General features: G+C 33.9%; 1 protein-coding gene across 3 annotated transcripts in view; it reads left to right on the top strand.

Moving 5' to 3' along the window:
* Positions 1 to 23444, top strand: part of KHDRBS2 (KH domain containing, RNA binding, signal transduction associated 2) — a 429412-nt gene that overhangs the window by 368299 nt on the left and 37669 nt on the right. For all 3 annotated transcript variants that reach the window (XR_001145205.1, XR_001145208.1, XM_004673598.1), the window contains exon 7: positions 8924 to 9006. Coding sequence is in view for 1 of the 3 variants with exons in the window: in XM_004673598.1 (XP_004673655.1) it covers positions 8924 to 9006 (83 nt within the window). In the remaining 2 variants the exon portion in view is untranslated. The remainder of the gene's footprint in view (positions 1 to 8923; positions 9007 to 23444) is intronic.

Below are 23444 nucleotides of genomic sequence, written 5' to 3'. Positions count from 1 at the left end.
CTGGTGAAGCCTCTCACCGCCCCTGAGCCTCTGGCCTGTACCCCAGTTCTGTATGAACAAATAAATAAATCTTTAAAAAAAAAATTTAAAAAAAAAAAAAAGTTGAAATACAGTCTGTTGCAGTAAAGATGGAGGGCCCTGCTTGCTAATATAATCTTACTCCAGTTTGCTGGTTTGAAAAGTAGTCTGAGTACTTCAAGGAGAAACTCAACTGTATTTAAACAAGAAATTCACAGTCCCTGATCAGATTTGAAGATAGTAGTTTAAAAAGTAGAATACTTAGATCAGAACTAAATCTAATTCATTAGTGGGACCTGCATATTCAGACAATGTCAATATTAGCCTTTATTTTTAATAACTTATTTAACTTGAATATTTACATTTTCTCAATAAAAATAAACACTGCTGAAACAGAAAACAGTTCAGAAGAATAGAGTTGGCCATACTTTCATGACTAAGAATACAATCAAGTTTTAGAAGACAACTCCTAAGTATCAAAAGATTAAAGAGAAATAATAAGACGCCAGTATGACTTGATGAATTTTGAACTATACGGATGGAAATAAGACTAAAAATGTTTTCCTCTCTGGTTAATAAGGGGATTGTTATTATATATGGTATCATATAATAGAAAAGAATGCCATGAAAATAAAAATTACTTAGCTGGTTTATATAAGATTATTATTTCATTTTGGGCCACATTTTCTTGATGGATTATTTGTTAGAAAGTGATAGTCGTGTAAAACAAAATACCAAAGTAGCTTTATTTCTTACTGTAAATGATAAATTCTCAAATTGAAAAATGTTATTTAAGGTCAGAACACTGATCTTAAGGGACAGAATTACTGACAAATACTACATAGCTACATCATGCCATCATACTCTTGTTTTGTAGGCTGAAAAACCCTTGTTTCAACAATCAAAATTGTATTACCATAAAGTATAGCAGGAGTCATTATGGGATGATGAATGTTAGCATTCTGTTTTGTTTTGTTTCTTATTTATTCCCTGATTCAAAGATCTGGAATCAAATGAGCTACATGGATGCTAACAAATTAAGTGCTTTGATTTCTGATAGTCTAAAGTAGATATAAAAACCTCAGCAGCTATCTCAAGGCACTATACAGAATTTAGGAGGTGAAAAGACCTTTAAAAAGTTGTGTGGTCAGCCCACTAGATTTCTATGATCAGAAATACATTAAGATATGTTGAAGAGATAAAATTAATGTCCAACTCATTATGTTTTGGCCCAGCCTGCAGCTGTTAATTTATCTGTAAATGAGAAAATAATATAAAATTTTATTTAATACTATAAATCATTTTTAAAGGACTCCCAGATGATGCATTTTGTTATCTCTTGTTGGGAAAAACAATCTTCCAGGGACTCTGAAGACCCCTCTACATTCTGGCTGAGTGTGAAAAAAACATTGGCAGGATGAGTTAATGCCTCCCCAACTAGTATAGGTTTGCTTCTACTTACTTTTAGATTCCATAAGTTCATCATTCCGCCCTATGTACAAGCCTCCAAACTGTCCCACACATATTGCTCCTTGGGGTCTGGGACACAGGGGGAACTGACAGAAACCAATGTGGAGCTCTGGCAAGTGCCTGGTTGTGAGTAACGAAGTCCCTTTCTAGTGACCCAGAGGCCCATGTCATGCCAACGTCCATGAAGCAGCAGTAGGCCAGTTCCTTAATCTGTTTATAAGCAGATTACAATCTCATGTCCTGAAGAGTTATTCACACTTAAAGATTAAACACTGCTTTAACAAAACATAATAAAATATTATTAACCCAAAATATTTATGACTTATTTTCTCAGCACATATTTCAACAGCTAGAACTTCAAACTCTATTGTTATTATTGTCATTAAAAAACTTACATATTCAGGCCCTCCCTGGTGGCGCAGTGAGTTGAAGCACAGCACAAAGAAGCTTAAGTCACTTCCGCATGAGTTCGATCCCCGCCTGCCCCAGAGGAGATCCACATGGCGTGGCAGACCTCTCCTGACCCGCCCAGCTGCTCCCCTCAGCAGTGTACTTCGTCGATCTGCCTGTTCTGCTCCCCACTCTGTCTCTGGTGAATCCTTTCACCCTCTGCATCTCTGGCCTGTATCCCAGTTCTGTATGAATAAATAAATCTTTAAAAAAAAAACTTACATATTCAAAAAATAGTCATAAGTATTATAGTTTGCCATCAGTATTAGGTTTTTAGTAAAACAGTTAGAAATTAAAAGCAAGGTAATGTCAGAAACTAGGATTAAATTCTAGCTAGGCCTTTTACTATCAGAAACTAGGTTTAAATTCTAGCTAGGCCTTTTACTGATGGCATATGGCCTAATGATTTTTTTTTAATCTGTAGAATGCATATAAAGATATGAAACATACAAGATTGATTTAAGTTTTTAATGAAATACTCTGTGTATGGACACCTTTTAAATCAATACTTTTGGTCTCCCAAAACATGCTAATTGCCTTGAGTCATTCACTTGAATAGAACATTATTAATTTCATTTTAAAATATATATAACCTCATGGGTATCTGCTAAAGTTTATTTGATTTTACTGATGATTTAAAAAGTTAGCGTCTTCTCAGAGTTTAATTATGTATGTAAAATGTGCACATGCATGACTTAGAAATGGCCTTGTGTATACTCTGCGAGATATATTTACAAAGTTGGATCTCAGAAATATGCAGTTTCCATCTTTCCCAATGAATATATGTGTATGAATAGATATGTGTGTATGCGCAAAATTTGCTTAAAACTGAATTCTATTTAAAAGATGAAGATATAGTAGGATTTCTTTCACTTATTAAAGATTTATTTATTGATTTCAATAAGAAACTCAGACAATTCAATTGAATGTCCTCATTGTAGAACTTGAATGTTAGGTGCAGTGACCCCCTGCTGACCATGTCAACCACGTATGAGTATGGCTTTCAGCAGATAAGGACTTCCCGCACTGTGAATGAACTAACCTACTACATCACTAACAAAAGCTATGCACTGGCTAGTATTTATCTCAAGGCTGTTCCAAACCAGTCAGCAATCCAGAGGAGGAAACCAGTGGAGAACACTCTTAAACTCCTGTTATTTTATAAGAAACTCAGCTATACAAAATCAGAGTGTGTATGACAAGACTGTGGGGACATATTCACATAAAAATCAAACTTTTAAGAAAAGAAACATAAAGTATAAATAAATTCCAAGACCAAGCAGATCACTGGCCTTAAATATTCATCATGTACATCTGATGGGAATATTGACAATTAAAACAGTATTCCATGTTTAGCTTAATATTTGATGACATATGCTTTAATCGTAATTGTCATTAATACATTTCTAGTAACGGGAGATCATATATTAAGTAGACATACTATGCATTTTATGGTTTAATGCATTAGGTTAAGAAAGGGATATATGTTTAAAAGAATTAACAACACTTCATAAAGAAAGTTAAATGTCACATTCCTATGTGACTTGTTCATAATGTTCAATAACATTAAAGGGCACCATTTACAAACTGCTTCTGTGCTTAGTATTTTAAAGTTTGGTGAGAAATTTATGATCTCGACCCTCATAATTAAATTACTTAATTCTAGAATACTTTATGGGTTTTGATTGCATGCTTGACTTTATTTTCTTTTTCTCTCAATTGTATTAGAAAATTCCACATCATTTCTTTTTATTTTCTTTATATACCCGCTGACCTTTTACAGAAAATAAAACCCCAAATGAGAATAATGACCAAATGCTAAATCTGTCACCAAGGCCTGTTAAATTTAAGTCTTCTAAAAAAGTATGAACATTTAACAGACAGGATGATATTTCATATCATATAAATTTCCAAATGATTTTACTCAGGAAGTCCCATAGCTTATGAACATCATAAGACATTTTTTATTCTCTTTAGTTGATACAGTTGCCAGTTTTATACTTTCCATTATTAATATTAAACTATAGTCCATATGTAAACAGTAAGTTAAGTACAGCAGACATTAACCACACCATCAGTAATACAGTATTTTGGAAAGTTGCATCTTCCAAAATATGTGAGGAGAGATGTTCTAAACTATTTTATTTATAATTCCATTTTCTCAGTTATTAAAAATTTTCAGAAGCTCTGTGAATTTATATACCAATTAGAAAAGCTCTGTATTTAGAGGAAATTTAATAATACACACACACACACACACACACACACTCTGCTTAGGTTTCCATTTTTGTCAGAATTATTTGGTGTCTGCAGGGTAGTAATATAATGCACAGGTCACATAGTCAGAGAAACACACTAGTTGGTATTAAGAAAATATATAAGCTTGGGGATTTTACAGCAGACCCATCTTTTTCTTATACATTGTAAAGGACAGGTTTATTAGGAAAAGGAGAAAGAAAAAAAGAGGCGAGGCACCTGAATAGTTACCTGCATAGTTGGGTAGGCAGGAAATATACCCAACAGACCTTTCCAAGCATAATATTTTTTAAAAAGTCAAGTCTGAGTTTCTTTATAGAATAGGACATCCTATAGAAAACATGATTGTATGTATTACAGCTAGTGATCTTTGCTGTCATTTATTTTCTAATTATAGAGAAGTAGGACTTAGAATGGTGTACTCTCATCAAGATGGTGTAGCCTAAGTTCTCTTAGTGGATAGTCTAAACAGTGGTTATCATTTTGACCATCATTTATATGTTGATGACACCCAAAGTTATATCTCTAGATTAGATGGTTTAAGCTTCAAAATCTTTTATCTTTTTGCTACAAGCCACCTCTCCAGTTACTCATGCTGTAGTAACTGCCTACCTGGGCACTTGATCTTCTTTGGAAGAAAATCAGTGTCCAAAAGAAAGGATGGAATGCAGCCATTTTCAACAAAAATGGAGACAAATTGAAAAAATAAAGTTAAATCATTCGCAGTGATGGATAACTGAAGTGTGTAGGTCGTTACAAGCAACCTGGCACATTCTGCAATAACAAGTCTGCATTCAATTTGTTAGTGTTAATGTAGTAAAGCAAGAAAGAACAATAAAAAAAAAAACTTGGACATTCATATAATAATCTGACAATGTAAAACCACTTTCAAAAACTAAGGGATGTCAGTTAACATCCTAAAGGCTGTGAGGTTAAGAGAGATGAGAGAAGAAAATGGCCAACGGGCACAAGAGGGGGGTGGGCAGATAAAATATTCTTGTGTGAAAAAAATAAAGGCAGCTGGTATATGAGGTCCAGGAATGCCTTTGCTGTGCCCTGCTCTCACCCAGCACCAACTGTGGTGCCTGATGCGATAGTGGTTGTGTAGCATTTCCTGTGTGAATGAGTAAGATGTAGAAGTGAATGAAACTGTATCTTTATAATCTCAGTAGGAGCAATAGTCTGGATGCTTACAAAGAGGATTATACCCCCTTGAGAAAATATCCCCCTCCATGGAAAATATTATTAGTACTCTAATTACTGACTTAAGTGGATCCCAGGATAGATATCTGGGTTGTTCTGCCTATTTCAATTCTGAAAATCCCAGCCATGAGAATAATTAACTCTTCCTGTGCCAGAGTGATGAGGAATTGGGCTGAGCATGGATACTTAAACTTCACCTGAGAACAGGGAAAACTATCCACATCCTAATAGTTGTTAATTTGTGTGTATTCAACTGAAGTTAAATATTTTATGAAAAGATTAGAAGATGAGTATATAGAATACTCCTATTAAGTAAAATAAAGAATGAGAGATGTTACAGTAGAAAACAAAGATAAAATTAATGTACCAAACAGGGGAGCCAATATCTCACAAAATAAAAAGAACCACAAACTATAAAAAAGAAAAATTACCCACATTTTCCAGAATTGGGGAATATAAGCTTCCTGATTAAACAATCTCAACCACAGCTAATAACAAGAAACACACTTTGGCACAAATTGTGAAATTTCAGAACATAAAAGTAACAAATTTTAAAATATCCAGAAAATAAAAAAGCAAATGTTATAGAATAAAATTTGTTCATATATCAGTAGTAGGAATTCTCAACACTAAGATGTAATGATATCAAACACTGAATCAAAACACTCAAAATTCTGATTAAAAATAATTTTTCAGCTTAACCATGTACTTAGCCATGTAGAACTAGAACTTAAAATTTGCAGTCTTAAATTTTCAATACAATATCTCATGTGAGGTTTTCTTTCAAAAATATTGAACCATAATATAATTATAAGAACAAGGAGATAAATTCAGAATATGGGATAGTCTACAAAACAATTGGTCTACAATCCTACAAAGGTTAGTGTGATAGAAAGCAATGAAAGACTGGAGGACTTATCCTAGATCTAAAAGGAATAAAAGGATATGACTAAATGCAATTCCTGAAGCTTGATTTGAAAAAAAAAATGTAAATATATGTTAGATAATTGCATAATTTTAACTATAGACTTTGTAGTAAATATTATGTTTTTTTGTGACTTGTGGGGAGAGTTAATACTGTTCTACTTATGTAAGTGAATATCCTTGTAGTCAAAAATGCAAACTGAAGTATTAATATAATAAAATATATTTCTGGAGCAGACTTGCAAATGGTTTAGAAAAAATATATATAAATTAAGATACTATAAACCGTACACAATATCATTATTTGGTATATCTAGATGAAAAGTAGATGAATGTATATGTCAGTGTTATTGTAACTTTTCTGTATAATTAAAAATATATATCACCAAGATAATATTAAAAAAAAAAAGTTTGTGGTAGAAGTAAAGTAAAATGGAAAAAGAAGAACAAAAGAACAAACTTTCTCTCCAGTATACCTCTTAATAGAGTTTACGAAGTGAATATTTCAGCAAGAGATGAGAACAAAGAGATAAAGGTATGTGATCAAGAGGAATTGCACACAACAGGAGGTAATGGAGGTTGAAGGTGTCTCAGGAAAACTACTCTGACTTTGCCTTCAGGCCTGGAAATCCATCAAACAGACCAGCAAAGGTAATATCTTACTCCAAAGGAAGTAAGAGATTATCTGCTCTTAAACATATGAAAACATTGTTAATGTAACTATTGGAACAATGGAAGATATTGTTTCTAAATATATAGAAAACCAGAAAATAATCAAATATCAATTCTTAACTTTAGCCGAAGCAAAATATATATGAGAATTAAAATTGCATTAATTTTAATCATTATTGAATCACTATTATTTATAATTAGGAATACTATAGATATTATCTACTAAATATAATCATAAAACTATATTAGGAAATAGATATAGGCATAAATAGGGGGGACATCCAACAATAGAAATGTCCTTAATTGCCTGAATGGCTTAGTCAATAGAAAATAACCAACATTCATTAAGTCAAGCAACATTAATTTAACCATTTTGCTTAGTGACACAAAAATTAATAGTAAAATAAGAGATTAAAAGTCTAAAAGAGAAGCTTTGACTGAAAAGGAACAATACCAAGAGTTTTTCAGAAATAAGACTGATATTTCCACATAAATTATTTCTAGAACATTTACATTTTTAATTCAATAGATATAACTTTAAATATTTAAAGATTAATGGAGACACTAGATAACAAACTGGATACCATGATTGGAAAATAGGGGCAGGCTTACAACATTTCATTTATAATCATAGCATTTATAAAGGGTAAAACACGTAGAGCAGTAGTAAAGAAATAAGGTTTTTAAAATTTTCTTAGCATGATAAAAAATATTAGTCTTCAAATGAGTTCAAAGGTTTTAGTAAAGTTTAATGTGGAAATTCACACATCTACACATTCTTGTTTAAAATTCTGAATGATATGCAGATTTATATGACTCCAGAATAGAAATAGTTACAAATTAGTTTGCTGGTGTGGAAGTACATTCCAGGGAAAAAGATACACCAGGAAAAGTTCAGATGTAGACAAAAAAAATAAACTTTTTTTTTTTTTCAAAAGTAGAGGGTAATCAAGATAGATGTCTAGGGTTTAAAGCCACTGACAACAAATGAAAATAAAATTAAATCATTTGCAGTGATGGATAACTGAAGTGTGTAGGTCGTTACAAGCAACCTGGCACATTCTGCAATAACAAGTCTGCATTCAATTTGTTACTGTTAATTTAGTCAGCTAATCAAACTCAACATTATTTTATTTATGATATTTAAAAGCTATAGAATGCACAACAAAATAAAACATTTTATTACACTCATATCTTTTTTGTCTTCCTTCCATATCTAATGCCCTCCTTCCTTCTTTCTTTCAGTTTTACATTAACAATTACGTATTTTTTCTAACAAGAGAGACAATTTAATGACTCTGTATTTTAGAGTTGCAATCATTATTATGATTATTATAAGTGAGAAAAAAACTAAGTGGGGTTGCAACAAATGTGTGAACAACACCATTAGGCTAACACAGCTGTCCTTATAATTTCAAAAGAAAATTTTATGTAAAAAAAAAAAACTTTTAGGAAGTTAAAAATCAAAAGCATCAGGCAACTATAGATCAGACACATTCTGTAGGGGAGAAGGATCAGGCCAGGAGTGGGAAGAGCACCAGGGACTATGGTGATGGTGCAAAGATGAATTGATGGTAGAAATTTCACGGGAAAATCATAGATTGTACATAAATGAAGGAGGATGTAATCGATATATTTTAAAAATTAAAGAAAAATTTATATTAAGTAAATTAAATTGTTTTCATTGGTATCAAAGTTTTAAATGAATACTGTAGTAGGCATTGCTAATCCAATGATATGCTGAATTTAATTGTTAAACATTAAAGGCCCATGGAATATTCCACAAGATTATTTACCTAGTAAAATGAGATGCAGAGTAATTAAGCAAACAAACCTAAACCAAGTTCAGATTATATAAAATCTTATGAACCAAAATCAGATGATAACCAAAGGAAATGCTAACAGGTCTTTCTACCATTTTCTGCTTTAGGGGTATGATGATGGCTACGGGGGTGAATATGATGACCAGACCTATGAGGCTTATGATAACAACTATGCCACCCAAACACAGAGGTAAGGTGTCTGCTGTCTTAGCATCCTTCTCAGGATCTTCTCTAGTCTTACTACTGCTTCTTGTATCTGAATATCAATTATATACTCTGTGAAAGTTTGTAGCAGTGTAGCATCATCTTTCTGAATTGTTAAATTGCTTACTGTGAGAAGTAGAAGATAATCATCTAGCAATTGCTAATAATTAAACAGTAGTGTTTTATTTTAAGACTAGATGATTATCATAACCAATCAACTCATTAAACAAGCTTGTATTTAATGAAATGCTGTTATTTTTAGAGATCATTTTAGTGAGTTCATAATTAAGATAACAGTGTAAACAAGGCACTTGTTTAATATGGATTTTTTCCCTAAATTGTAATTTTTGTTGGTGAGCAGAAGATAAGGAAATGTTATTGATCTCTGGAAAGAGGAAATTTCTTAAAATATCTATGGAGACAAGAATTTTTCTTTCTGATGAGTTTCTTGATGACTATTGACTATATCACTAAATTGATCAAAAATTAATGACATTGATACATTTTTACTTTGTCAATTCACACTTGTTAGGGGTTTTATTTACATTCAGCAAATCTTGCCCAGTTAAGGTATAGTTTGGCAAATGTGAATTATCATGTAGCAATCAACAAATTAAGATATAAAGTATTTTAGTCACTCCAAAATGTTTCTTTAATACCCAGTATGGACAACTTTTCCCCACTTAAGCCATGGAAATTACTGTTTTATGTCACTACAATTTTGTCTTTTCTAGAATAGATATGGAATCAATACAATATGCAAGCTTTTGAGTTCGACTTCTTTATTTAGCACAATGCAATATTTATTCATGTTTATTCGTGTACTGTTTCACTGTAAGGATGTACCATAATTTATTCACTAGTTGAAGGGCATTTAGATTGTTTCTGTTTTTTTGTTATTATGCATAAAATTGGCAAGAAGCCAATGAAGTTTTACAAATATAAATGTCCTAAAATGTGTTTTCTAAAAAAAAAATTACAAATTTCATGAGAAAATAGCAAATTTCATGCCATTCTTAGTTATTCCTAAATGTGATTTTAAAAATACATGGAACTAATTGATATGTTTCATTAAAGCATTAATCACTTCTTGATCAACTTTATTGGTACTCAGAGAGATATACTATTTGGAGAAGGGGAGGTGGTAATGAAAGAAACAACTTTAACTTCATTATAGAGGAGGAAGTTTATAAGTTCTTCATAAGTATGCATGTTTTAGCCCAAGGGGCAGCACAGTAAAGGGGGTGAAGGGAAGTTCTATTTAAAGAGAGAGCTGTAAGTAATTTGATGAATGTATACTGATGTCTTTAAAACTGGGCATAATTTAGCATTATGTAAATGACCATCTTCTACTTTGAATAATCAGTTAATTTGTAGTAGTTTAAGTAAGAAAACCATCGTGAGCCAAGACCTTTTACTTTGTGTAATACCTTAATTGTCATAATTACATATTGGAACACAACAGTTATTTAGGAAATAAATTATGGGAAAGTTTGATTCACACACAGATACTGTGTGCAAATTTGCTGCAGTTTTATAACATCTGCTAATATTGTCAGTCAATTCAATAATAGGTTTTTATTTTATACTAAAACATAAAAACAGTGATAATAATGTTTTAGAAATTGTGTCAGAAATCATTTGGTAGGAAAATACAATTGCCACATGCTGCAAACCTAATTAAAATAGAATAACACAATTTCTTCATATATCTTTGTTGAGCTATATTTAGTTCATAGATATTTTGGAATAATTTTATAAAAGTGAAGAAATTTCTGTATTTTTCTTCTGTTGAGATTTATATATGGGTTTAACAAGGAACATCAAAAAATCGTAATTAGAAAAGTCTATATATATTGAAATATTTTAAAGGAGCTACTTGAATACTAACACAATTATGTATAAAAAGTAAAGATATAATAATTTGGGGTAAATACTTTATCATATTTTAATGAAATATAGTTTAAAAGATGTTTTCTGTGAACATGTTATCCTTTATTTTCCCATTATTATTAATTCAATTTTCTATGAAAACTCTCCAACTTACTTTCTTGTCAAAAAGAACTTTCAAAAAATGTCTTTCCTAGTCTTTTATTTTGGAATAACCTGTTTCTGCCCTGAATTCTAATAGTTCATATCATATATACCTCTTGAATCTTTTTTTCTCTCTCTCTTTCATTGGAATCATATTTGTGTATGTTAGCACTTTTACCCTCACTTATAATCCCTCATTTCTCATAGTATCTGACAATGCACCTTTTACAGACTATGTGCTGTAAAGATGATTGTTGAAATATGAATGCTTGGCCTTATATATATACACTATGGGGATAAAAGTAAAATCATCATCCCTCAAAGAGATGCTGTATTCAAAATTATATGTATCATATTTACTGACAAAATATGTGATTTTGAGATTTCATTTTTTTTGAAAGATTTATTTATTTGTTCATATAGAACTCGGGTACAGGCCAGAGGCTCAGGGGCAGCGAGAGGATTCACCAGAGACAGAGCGGGGAGCAGAACAGGCAGATCTACGAAGTACACTGCTGATGGGAGCAGCTGGCGGGTCAGGAGAGGTCTGCCACGCCATGTGGTCCCGGGGCAGGCAGGAATCGAACTCATGCTGAAGTGGCTTTAACCTCTCAGTGCTGTGCTTTAACCCGCTGCACCACCAGGGAGGGCCGATTTTGAGATTTCTTAATGTTAAACAAGTTAAAGAAAGCAGGATCCAAGATTAGTTACCATGATACAGATAGTCTATATAACAATTATTTGACATCTGTTTTGTTAGAAACGTATACTTAATGTTAGTAGAGTATCTGTAATAATAGAAGTCTTCAATAAAGCTTTGTTGAATAAATGAAAAAAGAATTCATTAATGAATTGAACATTAGTTCAGAAAACAGGTGAGAGTTTTTCAACATAACACAAACTGTAACAGAAATGGATAAACATTGAGAAAATGCTAGTACTTATTAGATCTCTCTCTTTGTTTCTGTTGATCTAATTGTGCCAGAAGAAGTAAGATCTGCAGTTGAGTTAAATAAGCACTTACTAATTATTTTGTAAGCCATAGTGCTAGCTTATTTTTTTTAAATTTTAAGTAGTTTTAATGTTTTCTCCTAATGACTTGAGCAGAAATATTTTTGCAAAGCTTATAAGTAAATATAAGAAAAGCAAGGCCATCTTAAGTGTTAGGAATTACAAGTGAGAGAAAGTTTATTTTTTTACAAGTATCAGTCCAGAATTATTTTTTCTTAAATATCTATATATTTTTTTTAATTTTAATGAGGTAATATTTGTATACCTCCATCAAGGATTACCACGTGGCACACCTACCATGAAATCACCTGTGATCCCCCAACATATTCATTGTGCTGCCTTCCCTCACCCATGCTTCAGTTATGTACTCAGCTTTCAAGAGTTAGCTTTCAAACTCATCTTTATCTGACTTTTAGTTTAGTTTCTCTATAATCCACATATTAATAACAAAACTATCTGTTACTATTCTTTTTCAAGTGGTGGTGGTTTTATTAGACTTTTAAAAGTATGATTTGGAAGGAAAAAAAGACATGATTTTAATCTATGGAGCAAAATGGAAAGTTTCCTAAAAAGTTGAATAAAGAGAAATATATGAGCATAAAATATCTATAGCATTTAAAACAATTTGAATATTGTTTTGGTATCATCATAGTCAAAATCTTCAATGCTGATTTAGAATCTTGAAGGGAAAATAGTACATTATGTGTAACTTGGCAGAACCATGATAAAATATTATATTTTCTAAGGAAAAATGACCTTTAACTGACTGGTTAGAGCAGATGAATACAGAATTTTTGAAAAATATGAAGCATCATCAGGCAGGTGCCTCAATTATATCATACTCGATGAAAAGACTAAGGGAATCTCACAAGGTAAAACCTCAAAAAGGTTCACCTGGAGTTCAGAAGCTATAACAACTTTAATTAATCCCCAGTTGTCTTGTAAGGTGGTGTTAGTTCTGGGAAAATTTAAATGATCAGTAAAGGGACTTTACTAAAGATTCCTTACCATGCAACTCTATTTCCCCATTTTTTTGTTTTGTCTTTTTTTTTTTTTTTTTTTGGTCAGTATCTTTGAGGTGTAAAAATGAAGAAATAGATTGGTGAATTTATAATGCAAGCTTCAAATTGGAATACTAACTTACAGTTTCCAGGGGAACTCAATTACCTGAAGTGTTTGGCTTAAGACATGTTCCATTCTTTGATTAACACCTCTAATTGGGCCAAACACTAAATTCTATTCATGTTCTTACACCCACTTTTTTATGTACTCTTCAAAGCCATTAACATTTTCAGAGCTCAGTCTTCTAAAATCATATAAGTTCACAAGCTTGACCAGCCATTGGTTTTTCCCAAAGGCCAAAGTTTAGGTGAGAATCTATACCAAACTGAAGCATGGGTGTAGCTGGGAAAATAATTTCATGTACTGAACTACAAATAGTGAATCACAAAGGCAAGTTTGAAGGCCAATTTTGATCTCTAATTATAATACTAATTTAACTTGAGTGTGAAATGTTAAGACATACAATTTTCCAGGGCAAATTTTTAACTGCACATTGGCATAATGACAAAATTTCAAACTGAAAATCTCTGCTGCACTTCCATAAAGTATAAGTCAAGTGACGAACTCACTAACCTGGGGAGAGAAGCAGGGAGGGAGGGTTATTTAGATTCATGAAGGAATGTGCCAGGAGGCAAAATGTAATTCTCCCTCTGACATATAAGAGTGTGGTCCCCAACATTTTGTAAAATGAGATCCTTTTGACTATCTGTAACTGTCAAGAAAAAAAAATAACCTTTTCAATTAGGATAATTTGAATTTTGTTTATTAAGGGCACAGCAAGGGATGATGCAACACTCTGGGACTACTTTATCAAGGGTAATACGTTTGTCACGAAAGCTAGGGATGAAAGAGACAAAGAGAACACTGTTGGTCAGGCCTGCTGAAAAGAACTGAGACCTTTGATACAGAACCATGGCCCTGGGCATCCTACAAGAAGGAAGAGTGAAACTTAATATCCCAACCTCACTATCTTTCCTCCTTCCAGTCTCCTACCTTTGCTTCAGTAGCTAGACCCCTTAAGAGGTAAGAGGACAAGAAGCTAAGTACATGAACTTGACATTGGTCATCTCTGGGGCTTAGGGCAAGCTGAAGAGAGGAGTGGATATGTGATGGCAAATGGAAGAGATCACTACGATATTCAAAAATTGCTATCATACTCCCAACAACTATTACTACATAGTAGTGTCAAGTGCTTGAAGATATAAATAATGACATGAAAGTGCTATAGAAACAGTAATGCTTTTAAGTGAACTTGTATTTTATAATTAAGAAAGTATATACTACAGAAAGTCAGAATATGCAGTGAACATACAGATATACACATTTGCTGAAAAATAGCTTCTTGCACCCTTTCGTACAACTTCTTAGCTCCTCAAGGGTCAGAGCTCACAGGATGGAAACATCTGCTCTGTTGTTCAGAGACTATTTGGAACTAATGATTCATAATAACTAACATTAGTTTTGTGCAAGCTGCTGTAGTGATTGTTTAGATCACTTTATCTCATTAAATGCTTGCAGTGCTGTGTAAGGCAGAGAAAAATTGAAGATAGAAAATATTAAGTGACTTTTCCAAGTTCATTCAAGTTGTAAGCGTTGGATTAAAAATCATTTTACCAACTCCAGAGGCCACAGGCAGAAAGACTAATAAATGCTGTCTAAATATCTAAGTTGACTCATTAATTCAGAGTATGTGTATTAACAGGCCATGTGTATGTGTATGTGTATGAACAGGCCAGAGAGAATATGAATTTAAAAATAAGAAGAATGTAGCAAGTTACTTGCATGCTTGTCAAAAGGTTGCGACCAAAGGATACTTCTAAGCAAGGCCAAAAATGAAATTACTTCACTATTAACTATTGTTTTTATGCTGCAAATTTAATGTGAACATTTGTTTGATACTAAGTAACTGCAGAATCCCTTCTAATAAAAAATTAAGAGTAAGGCACTGTAATTGCCTCGTAATTTAACAAAAGTTACGACATTCTGTACATAACACAGTTTGTCCTATTCATTTGAGTGTCATTTGCTACAGTGACTCATCCTCATTTTGTAATTTAATTCTCTATGTCTCAAACTACAGTCAACAATGAGAGTGAATTTACAGGTTATTAGGTTTGAGATATTCTCCCACAGTTATTCTACAAGTGTGTTGTATGTCCTTGCCATCTAAAGGACTATGCAAGTGTCAACAATGGATATTGGTATTTGAATTTACCTGCAAAAGCTGAGAACACTGTTTTTGATACAAAGTATTTTTTTTGTCACATTTACTTTAGACGTCTAGGGTGACTTAGTTTTAGAAAAGAAGTCATAGATAACAAAAACTGTCTATTATGATTCTATTGTAACCTTCCTTATAAAATTATACAAGTTTCATGTGCACATCATTCAAAAATCAATATGAAGGATAATTTCAGTGATAAATATTTACCTAAATAATTCACTTGTATTTAAAAATATACATTCAGTTTCTTTCTATAAAACTCTAATAAGTATAATAAGAAAAAGCATTTTCCTAGTCAATCCCAAAGAGAATTTAAGGATATCTCTGGGTTAATAATTGAAACTTGGTTAAATATTTATTTTGATGGGATATGTGCATGTTTCAATCGTTTCCATCAACAGATTAGTCTAGAAATAGAGGCATTCATTTTTTGGTAATATTTTCTTTTTTTTAAGATTTATTTATTCATACAGAACTGGGGTACAGGCCAGAGAGGCGGAAGGTGAGGGGATTCACCAGGGACAGAGTGGGGAGCAGAACAGGCAGAGTGAAAAAGTACACTGCTGAGGGGAGCAGCGGGCGGGTCAGGAGAGGTCTGCCACTCCATGTGGGTCACCTCCAGGGCGGGCGGGGATCGAACTCATGCAGAAATCGCTTAAGTTTCTTAGTGCAGTGCTTTAACCCAATGAGCCACCAGGGAGGGCCTTTTTGGTAATATTTTATGAGTTATTTGTATATCTTCAATATCAGTACTTTGCCATGGTCAGTATGTAAAGATTTTGTTCCATTCAGTATTCACCATTTGAAATTAGTTATGGTTTCTTTCCTTGTACAGAGTTCTTTTAGTTTTATATAGTCCCAGATGTTTATGTTCTCTTTTGTTTTCCTTGCTGATGGGGATGAATCTCTAAAGGCATCACTAAAGCTTATGTTGTGAAATGTTTTGCCTGTGTTTTCTTCCCTGTACTTTATGTTTTCATGATAGCTGACCTAGAGGGAAGGGGCTGGGGAAAGAGGAAAAAACAGAGAAGGTGGAATGTAGGCAAGTTGGTGGTGGACATACTGTAGTGGCAATTCCTAATTGGGGTATTCCAGTGTTATCTAGTTAAAAATCAATTGATTAGTTAATTTAAAAAAGATGCAGGGTTATTCCTTTTCAGGAAACTGAATATTATTGAACAAACCATACACAATCTGAGCTTCAGAACTGGATCATGTTAGATTATCTTTCAATCTTGAAGAAATGTTGCAAAAAGCCTGGCATTAATTATTTAAAGAACTTATATTGAAATTCTGGTGTCAATGGTTGATAAGGAAGCTTAAGCAAACCATAAAAAAGAAACTTATTTAGAGATAATTTACAAACCTACTGACGGGATCAAGAGTCTTTATAAATGTACATAATTGTCAAAGTATAACAGTAAGGAGTAGCAGAGAATGTGACAAATTGAAAAGTGTGTGCCCTGCCTAAAGCTACTCTCTTCTATTGAACTTTCAGATATTTGGGCCACATAATCAATGGAGGCAAAAATTCCAGTAGTGCTAAATCTTTTTTTCCAAGAAAATCTCAAAATTTAGTCTTTCCAAATACTTGTTACCTAACAAACCACCCCCAAAATAAGCATAAAAATGTTTTATTATGACTAATAATTCTGTGTTAATGATTCTATTAACAATGCAAGTGAGGAAATTTAAGAATGCAAGTCGTGGTAAGTTTTTTCTGTTACCTCATGTCGGGGGGGCCTCAGCAGGAAGCCCCAGTGGGTCAGGGAAACTCAATGGTTAGGGTCTGTAATCATCTGAAAATTATTCTCTGCTATATCTACAAAATAGAGTCATCTGTAACTTATTCTCCAATGTGTCTAGCAGTTAGTTGATGGTAGATATTAACTGATATTATAAATGGGCTACTGTTTGGTATGCACTTACGGTGCTTTCCATGTTGCTGGTCTTCCTCATAGCATGGTTTCTCAGAGTACCCCCACCCTCCCAAATAAAGAAAGAGAGACCTTATTGCCATGTCTGATTAGCTTCCTTCTGCTAGGGAAAAGCAAATCACAAGTCCAGCCAGACTCAGAAGAAAAGATATTAGACTTCACCACTCAATGAGATATTGGCATGGTACAACAACAACAAAAAATTTGTTGGGGAAAACATAACTTACTCATAAGTTACTCAGGATAATATCCAAAATAAAAAGTAAAAACATTTAAAAAAATAAAAACATTTTAGAGATCAAATATCTGTAGATAATCAAATCTATAGATTCCTCAATTCTGTTTACACAGTATCATCAAAATCAAAAAGAAGTCTAACCAGAAAATGCTTGAGGGCACCGTAGCAAGATGTCCTTTCTATTTGAGGCTACTGTGTGGCCTATGAAAGATATCTTTTGGAGATTATTAGGAGATAATTTGGAGACAGACTAGATATATGAAGAAACACATAGCAGTTGATGAGTACTGTGCTAAAAAATTCATAATATTTACTTGCCATGGACTTTTGATCTTAATAGGTGGAAGGTTTAAACTTTGAACCGATGCTTCCCCAACTCCAAAGACTTGTCTCTTTGTTCTAATATCACATTATATCCTAAACACTTTATTTCCTTTATTAAACACCTTAGCCTACTTGGAAACTTTTAAATTGCTGTAGCATCTTCCCTATAATCTCCATTTTTATATATTGATCACTAATCAGCTTTGTTAACCTACACATAATAAAACTAGACTTGTTGCACATTTCAGGCTTGTTTTGTGAACATAATAGCCCTCTATCAGTACCTAATCCTGATATAGTAGATTGCATTTTTTTAAAGGTTTATTTATTTATTCATACAGAACTGGGTACAGGCCAGAGATGTGGAGGGTGAGAGGATTCACCGGAGACAGAGTGGGGAGCAGAACAGGCAGATCAACGAAGTACACTGCTGAGGGGAGCAGCAGGCGGGTCAGGAGAGGTCTGCCGCTCCACGTAGATCTCCTCCGGGGCAGGCGGGGATCAAACTCATGCTGAAGTGGCTTTAGCTTCTTTGTGCAGTGCTTTAACCCGCTGTGCCACCAGGGAGGGCCCAGTAGATTGCATTTTTGACTACAGTTCTTCATTCCTCTCTGTGTGCTGGCCTCTCACAGTATGGTTTTTTCAGTCCATCTTAAAAAACAAAAATGGGGGATAGGAAGAAGGAAGTAAAGGCAAAGTATGTTTTGCTGACTCCTTTCAGGTGTCTTACTTTGACTAATAAAATTATGGCACTTCGGCCCTCCCTGGTTGCGCAGCGGGTACTTTGTCGATCTGCCTGTTCTGCTCCCCACTCGCTCTCTGGTGAATCCTCTCACCCTCCGCATCTCTGGCCTGTACCCAGTTCTGTATGAATAAATAAATAAATCTTAAAAAAAATATATGGCACTTCTAAGTTCAGTCTTTAAGACTGTGTACTGCCAACTTACCTTCTCGTTGTTGTGAGAGGAGCTTCCACCAAGTAGCTAATCTGCCCCTAGTCCCAGCTTCTGAAGTACACACAGAACCCAAACCTCAGGGAGGCCCAGCCAGCTCCATCTAGCTATGGCTTAGAACAGAGCTCCCAGTAACAGGTACTGTCCAGTCATATATGAAACACAGAAACTAGATAATCTCTGACCATTCCTGAGTAGGAACCCCCATGGGGCTGTACAGATTCTTGTCCTGTACAGCTGTCCATGGCTCTAAGTGATAGTGTCTGCTTATTAACAAAGCTTCCATGGACCAGCAGACATGACAAAAATGGGTATGATGTAAGGAGTTTTGTTTTACAATGCTAGCTAGCATTTTGTGATTGTTTGTTAAGCAACATTATTACATTGCCAATAATAAGCCAGTGTCCAACATAATTGCCTTGTACTATAACATGCCAGAGCTCACTATTCTTTTCTGAAATGTAAGCACCTGACTTAAGGTTTTATTACCTAGACATCCACCCAAAGAAGCATCCTAGAGTAAGAGGGCTAACTCAAACAGAGGGCCAATGATGAGAGTAAGTTAAGAGTCAGGCTGCCTTCCTCCACTGAGACTTCTTTGTTTTATAAATCCTAATTGATGTAGATAGCTAATCAGTTGGGACTGACTTGATTCCTTCACCTACTTTTTTCCTTCTCTCTTCCCATGTTTTAAATTCCTACTCTTATCACTTAACATCACACTGTTAGTATGTCATTTCACCCTTAAATATTGTGCCCATGAAACTCTAAATTATAACATTCTGCCCAGAAAAACAGGTCCCTCCAACTCACTATCTCACTGTGACCCAGATGTGCTGTGCAATTTATCTTAAACATAATTACCATCTATTTTTTCAGTTTCCTCATAGTAATTGCTAAAGGACATCTTATAATCATAAGAAGATTCATAGGGCCAATGCAGTGATACTGTTAACTTGAAAAGGGAAAAGTTTATGGGAAGTTTACCTGAGCTCAGGTGAGTGCTCTCAGGTAATTCCAGTCTATCCATGGACTGAGACCAACACAAACCATGCCCACATAACACAATTTTTAACACAGTTTTCCTCACATGTTTTTGGAGTCTCACAATTACCACTTTACCACTTACTTTGGTTGTTTCCTTTTAAAAGTATTTCAGTGCCCAAATGTCCATCAAGCACAATGATCCTGAGATACATTATAACAGGTGAGAGCTGACTAGTGCAAAAAAATGGTGATATTGTACCCCATGTTTCTTGTTTTAAAACCCTTCAACATCATATGGTTTTCGTAAGTGACTATGTCACATTATTGGGTTTTATTGTATTTTTCTCAACTGAAAACCTAGGTTATTTCTGAATGAACTGCTTCAAGTCAGGTCTAATACACTACTGCACTGCTGCAATTGATTTTTTTTTTTAACCTAAACACAGAAAGGTACACTTATCTCTGCTATTTCACCTTCTTGCTTGGGCCTTTCATTGTTAATATTAATGTTCCTTTTTAAAATACTTCAACAAGTATATTATACTGTCCTGCGCCTGTTATAATTCTTAATCTCAAATACTTTTCTAAAACTTTTTAGGAAAATAGAGGACAAGGACATTAGTAGCAACCTTAGTATGCCAATAATTAAAATTTTATGAGAACAGTTGTAAACATAGCAACAAATCTACTTGACTTTACTGTCAGTTGTCTTACAAATTATTCACAAAGAAATTATGCAGTATTTTAAAAATAGTCAACATACATTAATTGAAAGTCACTATGCTGGATTTTTGTATTCAAAGCACGTAAGACATAGCTCAGACTGTGATGTTGACAAGGTGGTGGTTTTTGTTTTTTGGTTTTTTTTTATGATTTCTTTATTTACACATACAAAAGCTGATGTATAGGTGAGAGATGAGGCGGAGGCATGAGAGGATTCACCAGAGACACTGGGAAACAGAACAGGCAGGTTAACTGAAATGTACTGCTGAAGGGGATCAGTTGGCAGAACAGAAGAGGTCTGCTCTCCATGTGGGTCAGGGATTGAACTTGTGCTGCAGTGGCTGGTGATTCTTAGTGTTTTGATTTAACCCCTGAGAAACCAGAGAGGCCTGCCAAGGTACCTTCTTTTCATATCAAGTATAACTGTGGACTTCTGCATCAGAAACATCAACAAGTGAAAATTGCAGACTGCTGGGCCCCTTCAAGGCCACCTGAGCCAGAATCTACAGAATGAGATCAGGAATTTGCATGTTTAGTTCCGTATTCATGTGATACTTAAGTAAGTATTACTTACTTAGCAGGAAAAGAGCTCTGATACACTAGGAGCTGTTGGACACGAAGATGGGAGCAAAACCTTAAAGAAAGCAAGTGAGATGAGGTAGAGTTGGAGTAAAGCTTTATTATTATTTTTTAAAACTTATGTATTCATTCATACAGGACTGGGGTACAGATCAGAGGTGCAAAGTTAGTGAGAGTATTTACCAGAGACAGAGTGAGGAGCAGAACAGGCAGATCGACGAAGTACACTGCTGAGGGGAGCAGTGGGCAGGTCAGGAGAGGTCTGCTGTGCCATGTGGGTCACCTCCGGGGTGGGGTTCGAACTGCATTGAATCAGCTGCGGCTAGCTTGCAGTGCTATGTAAAGCTTTATTTTTTTAAAGGTTTATTAATTTATGGGGTATGGGCCAGAGGTGCAGGAGGTGAGTGGATCCACCATGCCATGTTGGTCAGTTTGAATGGGAGTCAAACTTATGATACAGTGGCTGCAGATAGCTTTCATAGTGTTGTGCTTTAAACTGTTGCAGCACCAGTGAGTGCCAAGCTAAAGCTTTAATAAAAAGGTGGTGTTGAGGAGGATCTTCCTAGGTGAGGAAGTCAAGGAAAGTTCATGAGGTTATAACTCCACCACTTCCTATATCGCAGGGTATGGCAAAAGAAGGATGTAGGGAAGATTTTGCATGAGTCACTAGAACATAGAAAGGGACTGTGTCCTATGCTAAGAGATTACCACTCACTTTCTGAGGATTAAAGAATAGGAGTCATTAGAAGATATAGTGTTAGGATTCAGTCCTGAGAGTGATATGCTTTGAAAATGCCTACTCTGTACATCATGATCTGTCTGAATATTAGTGTAGTCTTATATCACAATTGAGGTCCAAAGACAGAACCTCATCTGTAATCAATTAATGCTGAGAGTTTCTGCATGAATTTGGTTTCTTTCCTCACCTAAAATTTTGTGAAAATGGAATCATTGTTTTTGATTTATAGATTCTTTTCCTAGACTCTTTTATTTTTTTAAATATCTAATGCATGAAGATAATCCTTTAATAAGTAGCAAGGAGTTCTAGAGCATTATACAATACAAGTGAGATTCCATTTGTGATTTGAATGAGAAAGAATATAAATCACCATTAACAAATAAAAATAGTGCAGCTTCCACCAATGAATTCAGTCTCAAAGTCAAGTAGATTGAAGTAGTAAAATTATTAGAAATTATACTGGTGTTTACAGCTCTGAAATCTTACTGATACTCATGAATTATGACCTCATTGAAGAAATATATGTATACAGTTAAATCATGCCCCATTTCAAACTATGGTTCAATAACTTCTGTGTATTTGTATCAAAAAGCATGTAACAGTTCATTTAGTAATGTCATGTACCACTGAGCCTAATTAGTCAGTTGAAGGTCTTATTTATGGAAAATAATTGCTATGTTATAATGATAATTCCACATAATAAAACAGAAGATTAATGTTTTGTTATGAAATTGTTCACCCCTCATTTATGCAATAAAGGGTCAAAGTAAGCAAAAATTAAAAGCTGAATTATAAAAAAAAATTAGAATGTCTATAAAAAGATCCCCTTTGCAGAAAGGTATGTACAATGCTGAATCCAGAAAACAAAAGCATATCTAAATTTATTTTTCTCTCCTTTGGGCCATGAGGTTGCACACCTAAAACATCCATTTTCTATAAAGGTGATCATTGCAAAGCTGATCATAATTCCACACTAGATACCTTATATAGATCATCTTTCTAGAACTTTAATCTATAAGCAGAGAAAATATGTCACTTCTCTCATGAATAATCAGGCTATATTTCATCCTGTGAACATTAAATACCATCAACTGAAACTTAAGAGGGCATGTATGGTTATTTCATGTTTCAGAATATTTCAAGAAGATGAAATCTCTATCAGCATTGCTACCTTTATGAATATGAAAAAGAAGAGCTTTATGTCTAGGCTTTATTGATTGGACAGTCACCCATTATTAGTATTTATTGAGTAATTGCTAAGTACTAGGCACTTGTCATGGAACTGTCACAGTTATCTCATTAATACTTGAGGTAGAGAGTATTATTGCCATGTTAAAGGAGAAGAAATGAATTTGAGAAAGATTAAATGATTTGTACAAGATAGTATACTCAATAAAAATGGCAAATGGAGTTTCTCAAATTTAAGTTAAAATACCTTATTTTAATTGTGTAAGTTTTAGAAGAAATACAAATTTCCTTACAAATGGATCAAAGAATTGAGTCTTCATTGCTCTCCTTTCTTAATATTAAGGCCTTTTTCTTACTCACAAGGAATTACCTTTGAGTTTTAAATTTATATCCTTAACCTTTCTAAAAACTAACTGGCCAGAAAA

Source organism: Condylura cristata, unplaced genomic scaffold, assembly GCF_000260355.1.
Source record: "Condylura cristata isolate star-nosed mole 26May11 unplaced genomic scaffold, ConCri1.0 scaffold00001, whole genome shotgun sequence".
Taxonomy (NCBI): Eukaryota; Metazoa; Chordata; class Mammalia; order Eulipotyphla; family Talpidae; genus Condylura; species Condylura cristata.
The sequence above is the reverse complement of the archived record's forward strand: the minus strand, read 5'-3'. Positions and strand labels throughout refer to the sequence as shown.